We start from the raw sequence: 17,263 nt of genomic DNA on the forward strand, positions 1-17,263 counted from the left end.
TCCATGATTGAGTCTTTGAATGAAGAGATGGAAATAATACGTTCCAGTTTTAGTTTAAAAAAATTGCAGCTCGTTCCTGTCACTAGTTGTTGCACACTGAAAAGAGGAGCAACCCAGGGATGTGTGTGCCTTGGGGACCTTTAACTGAATGTGATTGGCAGAACGGGTGTTGTCTTTAGAGGATGAGGGCTGCAGTAGGTATCTCAGATAGGGACGAGTGAAGCCTAAGAGGGTTTTATAAATAAGCATCAACCAGTGGGTCTTGCAACGGGTATACAGAGATGACCAGTTTACAGAGGAGTATAGAGTGCAGTGATGTGTCCTATAAGGAGTATTTGTGGCAAATCTGATTGCCGAATGGTAAAGAACATCTAGCCGTTCGAGAGTGTTTTCTGGTCTGTAGAGTTTAAACCACTTTGTAAGGTTCAGCTCATGCTGATGTTCTAATGTAAATTTCATTAGAGAGTCTTTTTAAGAACTCTGGCCAAAGGGGGCATTCCTTCTTGCTGACACGAACTCTGAGCTCACTTGGGCATGGCTACTGACAGGGCACAAGTTTATATGAAAAGCAATTATCTCATTTAGAAGGCTAAAATCACATTGTTATCTTCACAAAAGTATTTTCATATTTAATCATATATTTTATACAACATTTGATACATAGGATGTGTACACATTCAGAGTTATAGTTACTTTGTCATACCGCCCTTAGTGACATCACAAAATAATAAACCATATGACAGGATTATTCTTTAGATCCCAACGGACTGTTCTTACCATTCCTGTCTTATGAATATTGTTCCAAAGTTAATTCTCTGGCCATTAGAATTTTAAGGCGGCAAAGGTCTTCTGTAGATAAATTAATTTCTTTCCCAATACTGCAGGGCAAGGAAGGAGAGTTTCTGCAAACTATTTATGACCGGCTGTTAAGTCATAAAACTGACCCAACTCCCCCTTCTCCTCTCCTGTGGGAGGGGGGGGGGGGTCTGGCTATCTGTCTGCCATGTGCCAAGATGATCTGGCACCTTTGATCCTCACCAAGGAGAAAGAGTCAAACCATGCCACATCCGACGAGTGTCAGAGCCGGTGTAGTAGGATACAATCTTAGTCATGTATTGATGCTTTGCCTGTTTGATGGTTCTTCTGTGAGAGAGAGAAAAAGGGGGCAGTATGATGCTGGGCCTTCAGGCTAGGGTTCAGTGGAGATCGCTGGAATGAGGACACTAATAAAGGATGGTAGGCAGGCCTATATGAAATTGAGTTCTTCCTCTGTCTAATATTGATGCAGGCTTATACCTTATTGTCACTTGCTCGACAAGCACAGAAAAAAGGGGTTTGGTAGTGGGTTAATGAAGATATTTAGATTGTTGAAGAATGGATAAAAAAATAGGTTTTGTTTGCGATTCATTATTAAGAAGGGATTTTTTGAGATGACTTAGTCTTGAGTTTTTCTAGCGTACAAAATCTCATCATAAGACACTCCCAAACGGTTCAACTGGGAAATTAACTGAAGTGACCCTGTTCTTTTTCCTAGTTTTTTTGTTCATACTATTCTGTAGGTCTATGTATAGAGCTCTCTTGCTTTTCTACCTTTTCTCACAGGATACTTCCAGGAAATATAAAAACACATATTGTGTGTCTCCAGCTTAAACACAATACAGTATAAGTTGTATTAAAGTGGACATTCATGAGAATTTATTGATCTGGTAGGGCCTAATACAGATTTAGTTCTATGTTTAAGGGTAACCACATGACCTGACTAGAACAAACTGGGCCCTAGTTCAACCCTTTAATTAGGTTACATATTTTCTCCACTCCAGGTCACATCACATGGTCAGAAAAAACTTGGGTCCCTACAGGAAATATTTTATTAACTCCCTTCTTCATTTCTACTCATCTGTACATGGATGATAAAATGCATCCATTCAGTCTAGGAGGAAAAACGTTGTAGTACTGTGGAAGTCACAGTACTTGGTTGTCACACACACAAACGCACAGCAGAGTGGCAGTATTACCCTGGTGGTATTTACATTCTATTTTTTCATTCTGTTTTGGTCACAGTTCTGTAGGTTGTCCTTGAGACTGTGTAGTTTCAAGTTTTATTAGTTGAATGTACAGGATACACGTGGTATACACTGTCCAATGAAATGCTTATTTGCAGGTTCCTTCTCGACAATGCAACAACAATAAGAAATAATACAATGTTTTAGCATAAGTATAATAAAGGAATGCACAATTTATATTACAATATGTACACATGTATCAGGGAAGTGTACTGGCAGTATTTCCTTCATTCGTGGTTTTCCTAGATTAGTCTCTGTGGTTTTGCTAAATCTCTTTTATTATTCTGTCCCATTCTGAACTTCTGGCAAAGCCTCCTAACCTTTGTAATGTCACACCACATTAGTTCAGTGTATTAGTTGCATTCTCCACTTCTAACATTACAGCGTTTATATTATGTCATACTCCACATCATTTATTTCTGTTTATTCTATGTCCTGCTTTTATTGTCAACAGTACCCCTTTCAGAGCTCAAAATGTTGCAGCAGAATTTATCCTTATGGAAACATATGGGCAGCATGGAGTTAAATTAAAGGGAAATGGCAGTGCCCTACTTGGCATAACAAGGGCACACACACACAGACACACATACACACACACTCCGAAACTCATACACTCACACACTACCCACTCTCACACAATCTCACATTGGAAGGTCCTATTGTTAGGCTAAGCCCCCATTTCTACATCAGTACCAACTGGCCTGGGAGCAGCTCATTCCCTGAACAAAACCTCCCTCTGTTTCAGTATGCAGCTGCAGCTTCCGAGATGCCCCAGTCAGATTCATGACCTAGTGTGGAAAGACTGGGACCCTCCACCATGAAGAGGGGGGACTATTTGTGTCAATTATTGTTTTGATCTGGATGACCTCTATCATTAGATTTTGACTACCTTCAAGGTAATCAACCAGTCATTTTTACTGTACCAGTGGTTCTTTTCCTAACATGCCTTGGAAAATAGCTTGGCAGTCTGATGGATAGTCTTTGTTATTGCATTTGATGTCCCCCTCTTCAGATGGACTATTCCATTTCGCATCTGAAAAATCAGATAGTTGGAAAGAATTCTTCATGCCAGGGACTGCTGTAGCCCCAGCACTGATAATAGCAGAGAACACCTGACCTGAGGTAATATCACATTATTATATGTTTTGAAATGCAATGTACTTAGGCTTTATTACTTTCAATTATTATCCTTTCATTTTTAATCCCTTTGATAGAATTGTAATACAACATCTCTTCAAAAAGTCTTCAATGTACGTTGTATGCACATTCATTTCACATTCAATTACATTTTTCAGTCTTGTGCTTCATATGTTATGTTATTGATTTCTTCTTCTGCTATGATATCTTGTTAATATTTGATTCTCAAGTTAGCTCATCTCTCACCCCGAACTGTTTGCAAAGTCACTGTACTCATATGAAATGATAATGTATCCTTTTTTGCAGATAAGCAAATGGATCATCAGGAGCTGAAAGAACCCATGAAGGTCTCACTCATTAAAGGTGAGTGAGACCTTCTCTTTATTCTTATTACATGTAATTGGACAGATTATAATAACTGACCGGGATCTGTTGGATCAGTTCTGATGTCTCTAACTAGTCATCTCCTATTCTATTACTGACTTGTGCAAGTCATCCCAGACCTCGTTGCCGAGTGAGGAGGAAAGGGTCAAAGAGAGAGAGACTTTGTAAAGGAAAGACTGGGTGTGGAAACAGGACATTTAAGAGCTCGCATTGCTATAAAAGGCATTGTGTTTAGGGCCACAGTTCTCTGGTTTCAAGTGGAATCAAACCGTAATCTGAAGGAGCCTTTAATACATTAGGGATCAACTCAAATGACTGTTAAATGACAGTATTGACATGTAGGTTGACAGGATTGACAACCAATTCTAACAAGAAGTTAACATTTGAGAGAGGACACTGGAGTACCTTGTGTATGTTCCTGATGCATGTCTGTGAGTGAATCAATTGTGCATGATCAATTAATTAGTAATGCCACTAGTCACATAGGCTATACAGAACACATTGGCTATTCACCATGACAACAATAACACATTTGACCTTAGGGTTATCTTTTTTCACAGTTTATAGTGTAAATCTCATCAGAGTTTAATCATATGAAGTTACCCTTATAACATAGGAATCATTACACCTGCAGTATATTCTGTAGCTGTAATCCAAAGCATCAGGCCTAGACCAGAAGATTTCTTTGTGAGTGTTAATGTACACAAATAGAGTACCGGTCAGGGAATCATGAAGCCTCTGACTCAGTTTTGAATGGCTGCCACAATGATAGCGGGCTTAGACATTAGGGTGGATGGAGCATGACAGCTATAGCCTTCAGCATGATGAGATGTAAAAATAGAAAAAGGGTTAGAAGGATTCTCATTACATTCATTCTGTGGTGCCTATGAGGGAACGTAATGGTCGATGATCAAGCAAGTCTGAAATATGTTTAGACGTAGAAAGGAATATTCCACAGTTGTGTTTTTTCATCCGGCATCATAATGGCCAACCATGATGTGTCAGTGAGAGATAAACCTTTAACTTAGGGATGTCAACAAAAAAATACATTCCGGGGGCCGTGTTCGGTTTTTAACGAGATCCGGAGGGCCGCACTGAAAATTGGTTATATTTCCTCACGGTCAGAATTTGCATAAAATAGTCCTCAACCGTTTTTGGAATTTTCTAAGGTCCCTGACTGTCTAGCTTTCATTTTGGTGATTATTAGCGAGCTGAACACAGTCACGAAACGGTATGGTAGGTCCATTGTAATTTCTACATTGTAATTTTGTCATTTCAATTTGGTTTTAGTGATTTTAAATTAAATAGAGCTTTTTATTTGTATTTTCTGGGCCCGACAGGCCATATGTTTGATACCCCTGCGCTAACACATCCTGTTACTACCGGACACATTCTCTTACACACACAGCCTCTCTTTCTCTCCCTCTCTCTCACTTTCTCTCTCTCACTCTCTCTTGCTTTCTCTCTTGCTTTGTCTCTCTCTCTCCCTCTCTCTTGCTTTCTCTCTCTCGGTTTCTCTCGCTCTCTCTCACACACACGGACACATTTAACCTCACTCAGCTCCTCACGAAGAATCCATTTCCTCAGAGAAACACACACAACGAAACTCACTCAGCTCCTGACATATGCTCGGCGCAAACATCCATACACACACCTACACACATTCTCATGCTCATTCAGCCATTTACAGACATGCACACACATGCACGCACACACAAACACACACACGCACTCTCTCAGATAGAGGCCAGAGCATTCCTCCCTGTCTTCACACACAGTGAGAGGTCATGTGCCTGAACAGGGATGGGGGGTGGATGCACCACCAGCCTCCAGCAGACTCTAAACACTGCTTTGTTTCTGGACATTTATTAGCATAACTAACATCTCTAATTAGTTCTCTGGTTTGACGTCAAAGCTAATACTCCACAGTAACGTTTGCACATGTGTATTTAAACGAGCTAGCGAGTGTGAGAGTTTGTGTGTGCATGTCTGTTATCTGAAACATATTGTTAGTTTCTACACTGATACAGTGTCTGCCACAGTGATGTCATAGCCCTCTTATATCTCCATTTATGGTGCACAGGCTCCATCTGTTATGGCGTCTTGTTTTGGCCTCTGCCAAACGCTTGATCTAGGATGAGGTCGTCTCTTTTTACAGCCCTGGCAGATTAGATGAAGAGTTTTAGCTGGGTTTTATTCCATCTATTTTGAGAGAGAGTTATGCCTTGCTTTCTCTACTAGTCATCTTTTCGACCTATGAAATCATAGTCTTTAGAGGTCATTGCTTTGAAACTGTGAGAAATGTGATTACTTTGAGGGTACATCAAAGGGCTTGACTACTATAAGTGCCCGCTAATATAAGCGGACCCCAATATGTGAGTTCAGATGACATTATTCATTATTCTATTTTTGGGATGTAATTAGTTCATGTAATAGTCACATTTTTGGTCATCTTGGGAAATTATCTCACATTTCATCCATGGCTAAATGTAATCTGTTGGCAGGGAGTGGGGAGGCAAAATAGTCCAGAGAGTCAGACATTCAGTCAAGTTTGACATTAGCTTTGGAATCTCGCAAAGGCCTAACGAGGGTCATAGAAAGTACCAGACCACATGTGGCTAATGTCAGTCATCTATAACTTTACGAGAACATTTGTCCTCATTTTCCCCTACTGTAGATACAGTGGGTTGGGAAAGTATTCAGACCCCTTGACTATAGCCTTATTCTAAAATTGAATAAATCGGGCAAAACATCAAAAACAGGCTTTTGACATTTTTGCACATTTATAAAATATTAAAAACAGAAGGCCTTATTTACATAAGTATTCAGACACTTTGCTATGAGACTCGAAATTGAGCTCAGGTGCATCCTGTTCAGTGGTGTAAAGTACTTAAGTAAAAAGACTTTAAAGTACTAAGTCGTTTTTTTGGGTATCTGTACTTACTTAACTATTTATATTTTTGACGACTTTTACTTTTACTCCACTACATTCCTAAACAAAATAATGTACTTTTTACTCTTTAAATTCTCCCTGACACCCAAAAGTACTAGGTTTGAATGCTTAGCAGGACAGGAAAATTGTCTAATGCACGCACATATCAAGAGAACATCCCATGTCATCCCTACTGTCTCTGATCTGGCAGACTCACTAAACACAAATGCTTTGTTTGTAAATTATGTCTGAGTGTTGAAGCCCCTGGCTATCCGTTAATTAAAAAATATAGAAAATTGTGCCATCTGGTTTGCTTAATATAAGGAATTTGAAATTATTTATACTTTTACTTTTGATACATAAATATATTTTAGCGATTACATTTACTTTTGATACTTAAGTACATTTAAAACCAAATACTTTTAGACTTTTACTCAAGTAGTATTTTACTGGGTGACTTCCACTTTTACTTGAGTCATTTTCTTTTAAGGTATCTTTACTTTTACTCAAGTAGGACAATTGGGTACTTTATCCACCACTGATCCTGTTTCCATTGATTGTCCTTGAGATGTTTCTACAACTTGATTGGAGTTCACTTGTGGTAAATTCAATTGATTGGACATGATTTGGAAAGGTGCACACCTGTCTATATAAGGTTCCACAGTGCATGTCAGAGCAAAAACCAAGCCATGAGGTCGAAGGAATTGTTTGTAGAGCTCCGAGATAGGATTGTGTCAAGGCACAGATGTGGGGAAGGGTTCCAAAACATTTCTGCAGAATTGAAGGTCCAAGAACACAGCGGCCTCCATCATTCTTAAATGGAATAAGTTTGGAACCACCAAGACTCTTTCTAGAGCTGGCCCCCAGGCCAAACTGAGCAATCGGAGGAGAAGGGCCATGATCAGGGAGGTGACCAAGAACCCAATGGTCACTCTGACACTCTGGGAGTACCTTCCAGAAGGCCAGACAGAAGCCACTCCTTAGTAAAATGCACATGCCAAAAGGCACCTAAAGTCTCTCAGACCATGAGAAACAAGATTCTCTGGTCTGATGAAACCAAGATTGAAACCAAGATTGGCCTGAATGCCAAGCGTCACATCTGGAAGAAACCTGGCACCAACTGTACGGTGAAGCATGGTGGTGGCAGCATCATGCTGTGGGGATGTTGTTCAGTAGTAGGTGTAACCAATGTGAAATGGCTAGCTAGTTAGTGGTGGTGAACGCTAATAGCATTTCAATCGGTGACGTCACTCGCTTTGAGACCTTGAAGTAGTGGTTCCCCTTGCTCTGCAAGGGCTGCGGCTTTTGTGGAGCGATGGGTCACGATGCTTCGTGGGTGACTGTTGTTGATGTGTGCAGAGGGTCCCTGGTTCGAGCCCCTGTTACACAGATTTGTCAGGGTCGAGGGGAAGATGAACGGAGCGAAGTACTGCGAGATTCTTGATGAAAACCAGCTCCAGAGCGCTCAGGATGATTTGAGCAATTTTAGAAGAAAGCTGTAATGTAAAAAAATATGGAAAATGTCAAGGGGTCTGAATACTTTCCATATGCAATGTAAGTCTCCACCCTGTCATGTTGGTCTGTCCTCTGCTGAACACTGTATTTACCTCCATTCCTTTCCCAGATGAGATGAACCGATCCAACACGGGAACAAGTGACTCAGAGAAAGTCATCAAGCATCTGAACGAGGAGCTTCGTGAGGCCCAGGAGCTCTCCAACACAGGAAAACTGAAATGCATGGAACTGCAAGGTAATGGAAAAGCTTGGGAATGACACTCACCCAACAGTGGATTATAATAGTAATATATGCCATTTAGCAGATGCTTTTATCCAAAGCGACTTACAGACATTACCCAATACTGTACAAAGATAACAGGCACAAGCATACACACCTTCACACAACAGCTGCAGCAGTGAATGTTCATAGTTAGAGAAGTTAACTTATTGTATTATTTGTGTCATACATTATAGGTCTCCTGGAGGAGGAGAGGAGAGCCAACAAGCAGCAAGCTGACGAGTCTGCAAAACAGTTGAAATTCCTACACGGTAGCTATAGACCAAAGTGTGTGTGTTTGAAGTTGGATCTTGGATATTCCTTACTAGAATTACTTTGGGGTGTGTGAGAAATGTGTAGGAATGTGTGTGGGTAGAGCTGGATTTTTGTTTGTATGCGTGACTGTTCATGAATCTAGGCAACTGTATGTGTGGTTAAAGTTTGTGTGTAGTTGTGTTGTTGGTTCAGTCCTGTGAGATAGAGAGAGCTTCACCGCCTTTTGGATGTCTTTTGTTGGTGCAGTACCGGACCGGCCTTGATTTCCACATCCAAAGCCGTCTATGTTTGGTTCAGATTTTGTCCTGTCTGGACCAGCCTTGATTTGGCCTAAACATAGACTTCTATTAATTACATATATTAAACTCTCATTCAGAACCAAAAATTAGCTTCATTTCACCATTTCAACATCTGTAAAATACATATTTTCAACATCTGGAAAATACGTATTTTCAACTTTCATTCAGAACAGTGATAGTGATGAGGATGTGACTAAGGTGACCAGCGCTGTGTAGAGGGTGACGTCTGACTACCACTCCGGTTCATCCTCAGATGAGGATAGTGACCTCAGGGAAATCGTCCCTCCCCTAATCTCCCGTAATCGCGCCACACACCAGGTGATCTACCCAGCTGCTCCTTTGTGACGTCCTCCAGTGCCCAAGCAGAAGAAGATGGGGCCCGGTAAAGGATAAAACGGCCCTCCATGTCCGCCTCACTATGGCTTCAGACCCCAAGGCAGACTCACCCAACCCTTCGGACACAATGGTTGGGCTCTGTCTGGCCAGAGAAGGGGGCATGGATACTGGGGTGGCACTCCAGGCCTGACTTACTGTTAAGGACCACTGTAGCAAGTGTTGACGTTATTATTAGCCTTTTCCATGTGCCCAGGTTTCCTGAGCTGTTGAGAGTAACCACTAGAGCAAGCAATAGTTCATGGGTGGCAGGTAGCCTAGCGGTTAAGAGCGTTGGGACAGTAACTGAAAGGTTGCTTGTTTGAATCCTTGAGCTGACTAGGTGAAAATCTGTCGATGTGCCTTTGAGCAGGGCACTCAACCCTAATTGCTCCTGTAAGTCACTCTTAGACCATCTGCTAAATGACAAAAAAATGTCAACAGAAAATGTTCCTGATTTCAATGTCCTGAAAATAGGTATTTTTGCATCAGGAAAATATGCCTTTTCAACGTTCTGGAAAATATGTATTTTAAACATGGAAAATATCTTTTCACCTTTCATTCAGAACCTAAATTTAACCTAACTTCAACATTTGGAAAAATATGTATTTTCAACATCATTTTGCTTACTGGGACTATTCTAGTTTTGCTGGGGCAGAACAGCAAGGACCAGCCTTGATATAACTCTTCTCCTCCTTAAAAATGTCCACTGTCTTCTGTGTGAGCAGGCCAGCTGCGACAGCTACAGGACGAGCTGGGGGTCCTTAGAGAACAGAAAGACAGTGCCTCCCTGAGTTCACAAGATGAACTGCACAAATCCCGAGAAGAAGTGAAGACTCTGCGTCGCACCCTTGATGCTGCCACCGCCGATTGGAAGCGGGAGGTCTCTACGGTCCAGGGTAACCTAGCAACCGTCTCCAAGGATATGGAGAAGTGGCGAGAGACAGCCAGCAAGTACGAGCGTGAGATTAACGGCCTGCAAGGTGACCTACAGCAGCAGAGTAAGCAGTGGCAGAAGGCTGCCGAGTCACAAGGTACCAGTGGTGTAAAGTTCTTAAGTAAAAATATTTTGAAGTACTACTTAAGTTGTTTTTTGGGGTATCTGTACTTTTACTTCACTACATTCGTGAAGAAAATAATGTACTTTTTATTCCATACATTTTCCCTGACACCCACAAGTACTTGTTACATTTTGAATGCTTAGCAGGACAGGACGATTGTCTAATTCACTCACTTAAAGAGAAAATCCCTGGCCATCCCTACTGCATCTAATCTAGCAGACTCATTAAACACACATGCTTTTTTTTATGTCTGAGTGTTGGACTGTGCCCCTGGCTATCCAGAAAATCATGCCATTTGGTTTGCTTAATATAAGGAATTTGAAATGATTTATACTTTTACTTTTGATACTTAAGAATATTTTAGCATTTACTTTTGATATGTAAAGTATATTTAAAACCAAATACTTTTACTTTTACTCAAGTAGGATTTTACTGGGTGTCTCACTTTTTACTTTAGTAATTTTCTATTAAGGTATCTTTACTTTTACCCAAGTATGACAATTGGGTACTTTTTCTACCACTGCAAGGTACTACATATACAGTACATAGAAAATACATAACAAATATTGATATTCTGTACACACAATGTTTATCTGTAATAATGAGTGTTATTTATGTGATTTATAAAGCATTTGTACACAAAGTTGCATCCATATGAAAGTATATCCACATCAACTTAGTTTGGGCAGCTAATTAGCCCCGAATAGACTGACTAAATAGTTTTACTGAAAGTATCAAGGAGTTGGCTGAAGCAGAAACAGACAATCACCCAGGCTGTGATATAATGCCACGTCTGAGCATCCCTATGGTTTTCTACAGCAGGTGAAATGGAGTCCATGCAGAGGGAGTGCACCAGCCTCCAGAGGGAGGTGTCATCCCTGCGCTTGGAGAAACAGGAAGTGCTGAATACACACCAGAAGGAGAGTGCTGCCCTCAAGGCGGAGAAGGAGGAACTGCTCAGGGCTCACCAGAAGGAGAAGGGGAACCTACAGAATGAGAGTTCTGTCATGCGCTCAGAGAAAGAGGCCATGCTGAAGAAGCAAAAGGAGCTAGAGAAGGATTTGGCCAGGTCAGTCTGTAGTCTGAAACACAACTGGCAAGAGCATCTGTGCCTAAACATCATACACAGATTTGATGGTGCGCAACTCAACTCAAAAATGGTCTCAGTATTTGCACGTCTGTCTCTGCCACTCTCACACTCTCCCTTACTCTAATGCCCAGTTATCTTTGACTCTTTCTTTCGTGCACACACCGACATACACAGACATATATACATATACACACACATATACACACACACACACACAAACACACACACACACACACGCACGCATGCACACACACACACACACACACACACACACACACACACACACACACACACACACACACACACACACACACACACACACACACACACACACACACACACACACACACACACACACACACACACACACATTAACAGACCAATACATTTGACATTGAAATGGTCACAATTAGAATACATTGGTCTACAAATCATTCATAGACAGTAACACTGTTCCTGAACCTCTGTCTCTCTCTCTCTCTCTCTCTTTCAACCCCTCTCTCTCCCCCAGCTCACGTGCCCAGAGTGCTGAGCTGGGCAGCATTCTAAAGGCCCTGGAGCTCTCTCAGGGGGAGATGGAGAAGAGGCTGGGGGCCCAGCAGGAGCAGCACCAGCAGGACAACACCAAACTTCAGAGCCAGCTGGACCAGTCAGACAGCCGCACCAAGGACCTGCAGAGAGAGGTGGGCACATGCATGCTGTCTTCCTTCCTTCCTTGAAGTAATCCCTGATCTATGCTCTGACATGACTGGATAGGCAAAAAAAAAAGCTACATTATAAACTAGGTGATTTGAACCCTGAATGTTGATTGGCTGACAGCCATGGTATATCAGACCGTATACCACGGGTATGACAAAAAAAAAAATGTTTTTCCTGCTCTAATTACATTGGTAACCAGTTTATAATAGCAATAAGGCACCTCAGGGGTTTGTGGTATATGTTCTTATGCACGACGCAAAGCAGAGTGCCTGGACACAGCCCTTAGCCGTGGTATATTGGCCATATACCACACCCCCTTGGGCCTTATTGCTTAAGTATATAATGGAACCCATAAGGATCACAATCCTATCTTGTTAGTCCAGTGGTCACTTCATGGAAGTGTCGTGTCTTTACTATCATTAACTGAAGACTTATAGTTTTTATCAAAGATTATCTGTAGTTAGTATTACACGACCAACTGATTAATCATGTAACTAATTAACTAGGAAGTCGGGGCACCAAGGAAAAATATTCAGATTGCAAGGTTAGAATTTCCTAATATAACCTTTCAGATATTTTCATATCTGATCCATAGTCTTCTGATTAATGAATGATTTACTTTACCTCACGTTAGTCTCATTCCAAACGTCGTAAATTGTTGGTTATCTGCATGAACCTAGTCTTCACCATGAGTCATCCATACATCAATTGTCTTAAATAATGTATTTATTACTAACTAAGTAATTCACAGAAATTCATAAACAAACAAACAACGTAAATGTGGTTACATGAAATGAGAATGTTCCCTAGTGGGCTAAACCGGCGTGGCGGCTTGTTAGACAAAAGGGGAAGTGGGGATCGACTAAGAAGTCACTACAAAGTGATAATTATAACAATTGAAATGCTAATCCTTTGCACATGAACGCTCACTCATTCGGGAACAATTGCAATCAATATATAGATTTACTCTCAGTGTGTCGTCTTGATCGCTGGTGAAAAGTTCATTTATTTTGTAGAATTGTCCGTCTCTCCCTCTCTCTCTCTGTCGTGGTTATAGTGGATAGTTCAGAGTGACATTCATTTGTTTCGTTATAGAATGGATGTTTCGGCGGTTGTCGTTCTTCGCGTTCAATGATACTGAATTCCTAGCTGCAGACTAGTAATTCATATCAAAGACTTGTTCTTATTCTGTCGGTATCGATAGTCTAAGAGTTTAACCACGTGGTATGGTTAAAAGATTCAGCAATGGTCTGCAACCTTTTGTCCTCCCTTGATTGAGAGAATCATGGTCTGCAACCTTTAGCCATCTCGTAATTGAGGTAAGCTCGGTCTCCCCCCCGAGTGGGGGTTTTAATCGGAATGGCAGAAAAGGCTGTCCCAGGATGTCTGACCCTAACTGGGCTCAGGGGTGGTCCTCTGATTTAGTTCAAATCCAATTCCCTTTTTGAGTTTTCTTTCATTAAACAGTCCAAAATCACATTGTAAAATTGTGTAAACAGTATCATACTCACTCATTCATTTTATGCAACAATTAGATGTAAACCTCGTATCTAAGGCTATTATATAAACAGTGTTATGGTGATGTGGCCACACCGTCTCCCATGAGCTTCCCCAAGTTGTGACAAACGGACCAGTTCGTAGCTGGATTCTTCACCGATCTTTAATACTTTCTCCTGAACATGAAATTTGTTCGTACCTCAAGTTCTGTGAGGTGGAAGGATTTCCTTTGTTCTCCATGAAAATCTACTCTCTCTATACTGTGTGTCCATGAGGAGATTCTCAGGAATTTATGACGTCTCTCTGACCACAGCAACCTAGTTGAAGGAGAAAAGGGGGAGGCAGGGAGAGGGGGATGGGCTTGCTATACCCAAAGAGACCAACGTCATGACAGAAGGGAGGAAGGAAGTATTTGTTCAAAGTATTTGATGAGGGCCTGGACTTTTACAACCGCCGTTTTATCCCATTTGAAACAGAATCCTTACGGTTGCTCAAACTATGCCTGTTTTATGAATGCCCTGTAATATTTATAACCTCTGTTTTCAGTACGAAGAGACGCAGACTGACCTGTCAGACCTGAAGGAGAAGTTTGAGAGGACCGAACAGGAAAAGCAGTCGATCACTGATGAGCTTGAGGAGTGTAAAGCTGACCTGAAAATGCTGCAGGAGAAAGGAAACAAAGTGAGTTATCCACTATTAAGACTTTAAAAAATATACTGCGACTAAGAGGAGGGAGGAATATTGCATGAATCATCTTCAACATGCATTCTGTAAATATATAGGTTTTGGAAATGTTGGGTTGAATTCAAATGTTGAGTTGAGATGAGTTCAGATGAAATTGACTTCAAGCATCACCAGTAGCAGGCTACCCCTTCCTTTGAGTTTCAAGTTGAAAAGTTCCAGAGTTTATTCGACACGTGCACAGGATACAACAGGTGTTCACCAGAGCCTTTCTAATCACACCACAACTGCTCCCCTCCTCCTCCCAACCAGCTTGTCCCTTGACTATTACTTCTAGACTTAGACACGCTTGGACACGCTTGTAGTATGTTAGAATATGGTCACATACATATTGTGTTGTGTATTTTATGTACCAATATCAATATACGCTGTGTGTACAAAATATTAGGAACACCTTCCTGATTTTGAATTGCATCCACTTTTGCCCTCAGAACAGCCTAAATTCGTCAGGACATGGACTCTATGAGGTATTGAAAGTGTTCCACAGGGATGCTGGCCCATGTTGGCTCCAATGCTTCCCACAGTTGTGTCAAGTTGGCTGATGTCCTTTGGGTGGGGGACCATTCTTGATACACACAAGAAACTGTTGAGTGGGAAAAACTCAGCAGCATTACAGTTCTTGACACACTTAAAACTGTGCGCCTGGCACCTACTACCATACCCCGTTCAAAGGCACTTAAATCTTTTGTCTTGCCCATTCAACCTCTAAATAGCACATATACACAATCCATGTCTCAATTGTCTCTCCTCTGAAATGGATTTAACAATTGATTTAACAATTGACATCAATAAGGGATCATAGCTTTAACCTTTTAAGCTTTCCTGAGTGGCTCAGCGGTCTAAGGCACTACATCTTAGTGCAAGAATCGTCACCATAGTACCATGTTCAAATCTAGGCTGTATCACATCCGGCTGTGATTGGGAGTCCCATAGGGCGGCGCACAATTGGCCCAGCGTCGTCCGGGTTTGGCCGGAGTAGGCCGTCATTGTAAACAAGAATTTGTTCTAAACTGACTTGCCTAGTTAAATAAAGGTTCAATGTAAAAAAATAAAAAAATAAAACTTGATTCACCTGGTCAGTCAATGTCATGGAAAGAGCAGGTGTTCTTAATGTTTAATACACTCAGTATATTTGATGAGTTGACCCACTCTCCTGGGGTCAAACTCAACCCATTCCCAATGATGTCTTTATATCCCTTCCCTCCTGTAGACCTCCCTATTGCTGCCTGTCCAAGCCATACTCATCGGCCTTATCCTGGCTTTGCTGTATTGGTGCTTCGGCGCATTGTGGTAGAAAGGTACACCGTACTCCTGTCCAGTCAACCCGGCCTACATCTCGCATTGTTTGTCTCTGTCAGCACACTGCATGAAACAAATCTCAAGTCTCGAAATTGAAAAGTCTCTCTCGTTCCTCTGAAATACTGAGGAAAATATGATGTCTCCCCATGACAGAACTAACATTTCTAATATGACATCTTCTCCTCTTGCCCGGATCATTAATATCTAACGGATCTCTCTTTCTATGGGCTGATTTTTGTCTCGTCTTGCTCTACGTGAACATGTTGCTATCAACCGTCCTTGTTCTCTGTGCATTCCATGACAGCTTTGGCCCATCCGGTGCTATTAAAGGGCTAGAGCAGCCTGTCAGACGGTGCTGAGGTCAGTGTTTCAGTTTGTGTCACTTCCTATTTCAGAGTGGATGGATCGTCTGGGTGCCTCATGCCGTTGCCGTGGTAGCGACTATGACTGCTGCTGTGCTCTACGCCAGGACCTGAGTGTGAGACACACATACACACACAAGGATATTAGTGCAAACATGCACACATACGTACATATGGTCAGACTTCTGTACACTAAACCTATTAAATGCATTGCCTCCTGATCTGTTCAGTTGTTTAATCATGTTCAGATGTTTTAAAAAGGAGAGCCCTTTTAGTTGAATACTTATATAGTTTCACTGATATATTTTAGAGAAATTTGAGAAATGAATATCAAATATACTGTACAATTAAAGACAAGTTCAATCTTCCTAAATGTATAATTTCAGAAACTCATAAATGCATTTTTGGTTTTCTCTTTATGTTTTACATTAGGACTCTATCTTCTAATAGGATTTCAACAATGAATATAGGCTAAAGATACTGTACACTGTTATCCTCACTGATAATGATTAATATTACTGCAGAAAGACCTGTCTTCGAGGTCCAACTGCCCTAAATACTTTGTTTTAGAGTCCAGTAAAACTTTAATTTGCTGCATTGCAATGCCTAAGCTCTGTGTGAATACATGGTGAATGATCTTAGATCATTTGCATACACTCACTCATATAATTCTGGTAAAAAGGGTTAAGGAATAACCAGAGATTAATGATCTTGAGGCCAAGAAGTTAAAAGTTCCCCCTCAATTTGATGTTAACTGTTGACTATTCAGTAGGCCTACCTCCCTTTTGAATCAATGTTTGCATGCAATTTAAACTTCTAGTATCAATTAATTTGTCATCCAATTAAATTCACCACAAAATATACTGTAATTCAAGCATTGCTTTTTCAAATGTAAATAATTGTGCGAAGTATACTGTATTTTGAAAAAGATAGGTGATGGTATAGTTTAAGTTTGAAGTAAAACTACTTGCTCTAAAATGTACTTTGTGTGACCTTAATTAAACCTTCTAAATCTCATGATCATGATTATTTTTCTCCATTACCCTGATAGTACCACATATTAGACAATAAGTGGAACCACATGTTAAGTTTGGGTTGGTAGAAAACTCTCATTGACCGTATGAAATCTCAATGTTTACAGTATGGCATGTGAGTCATGTTGAACAGTTGTTGATTTGGCCATCGGCTACAAAGTATCTATCATGCCAGGTTTTTTTAACTTCTCCAGGCATCTCTGATGGATATTACTTTACTATTGATAATCAGAAAAGGTGCTT

At 40.9% G+C, this 17,263-nt stretch overlaps 1 protein-coding gene across 3 annotated transcripts; it reads left to right on the plus strand.

Annotated features, from left to right (window-relative positions):
- Window positions 1-2,834: 2,834 nt before the first annotated feature.
- On the plus strand, window positions 2,835-17,003 carry slmapb (sarcolemma associated protein b). Of its 3 annotated transcripts, XM_029621543.2 has the most exons (10): window positions 2,837-3,185; window positions 3,507-3,563; window positions 8,141-8,266; window positions 8,488-8,562; window positions 9,966-10,271; window positions 11,118-11,367; window positions 11,900-12,071; window positions 14,131-14,265; window positions 15,536-15,623; window positions 16,020-16,107. In XM_029621543.2, the coding sequence occupies exons 2-9, from the start codon at window positions 3,515-3,517 to the stop codon at window positions 15,617-15,619; spliced, it is 1,197 nt and encodes a 398-aa protein (XP_029477403.2). In that variant the 5' UTR covers window positions 2,837-3,185; window positions 3,507-3,514; the 3' UTR covers window positions 15,620-15,623; window positions 16,020-16,107. The 3 variants fall into 3 exon arrangements, with proteins under 3 accessions (XP_029477404.2, XP_029477403.2, XP_029477405.2); XM_029621544.2 differs by lacking the exon at window positions 16,020-16,107 and having other exon boundaries at window positions 2,835-3,185; window positions 15,536-15,624; XM_029621545.2 differs by lacking the exon at window positions 15,536-15,623 and having other exon boundaries at window positions 2,838-3,185; window positions 16,020-17,003.
- Window positions 17,004-17,263: the final 260 nt, after the last annotated feature.

Source organism: Oncorhynchus nerka, linkage group LG20 (genome assembly GCF_034236695.1).
Source record: "Oncorhynchus nerka isolate Pitt River linkage group LG20, Oner_Uvic_2.0, whole genome shotgun sequence".
In the NCBI taxonomy this organism is placed as follows: Eukaryota; Metazoa; Chordata; class Actinopteri; order Salmoniformes; family Salmonidae; genus Oncorhynchus; species Oncorhynchus nerka.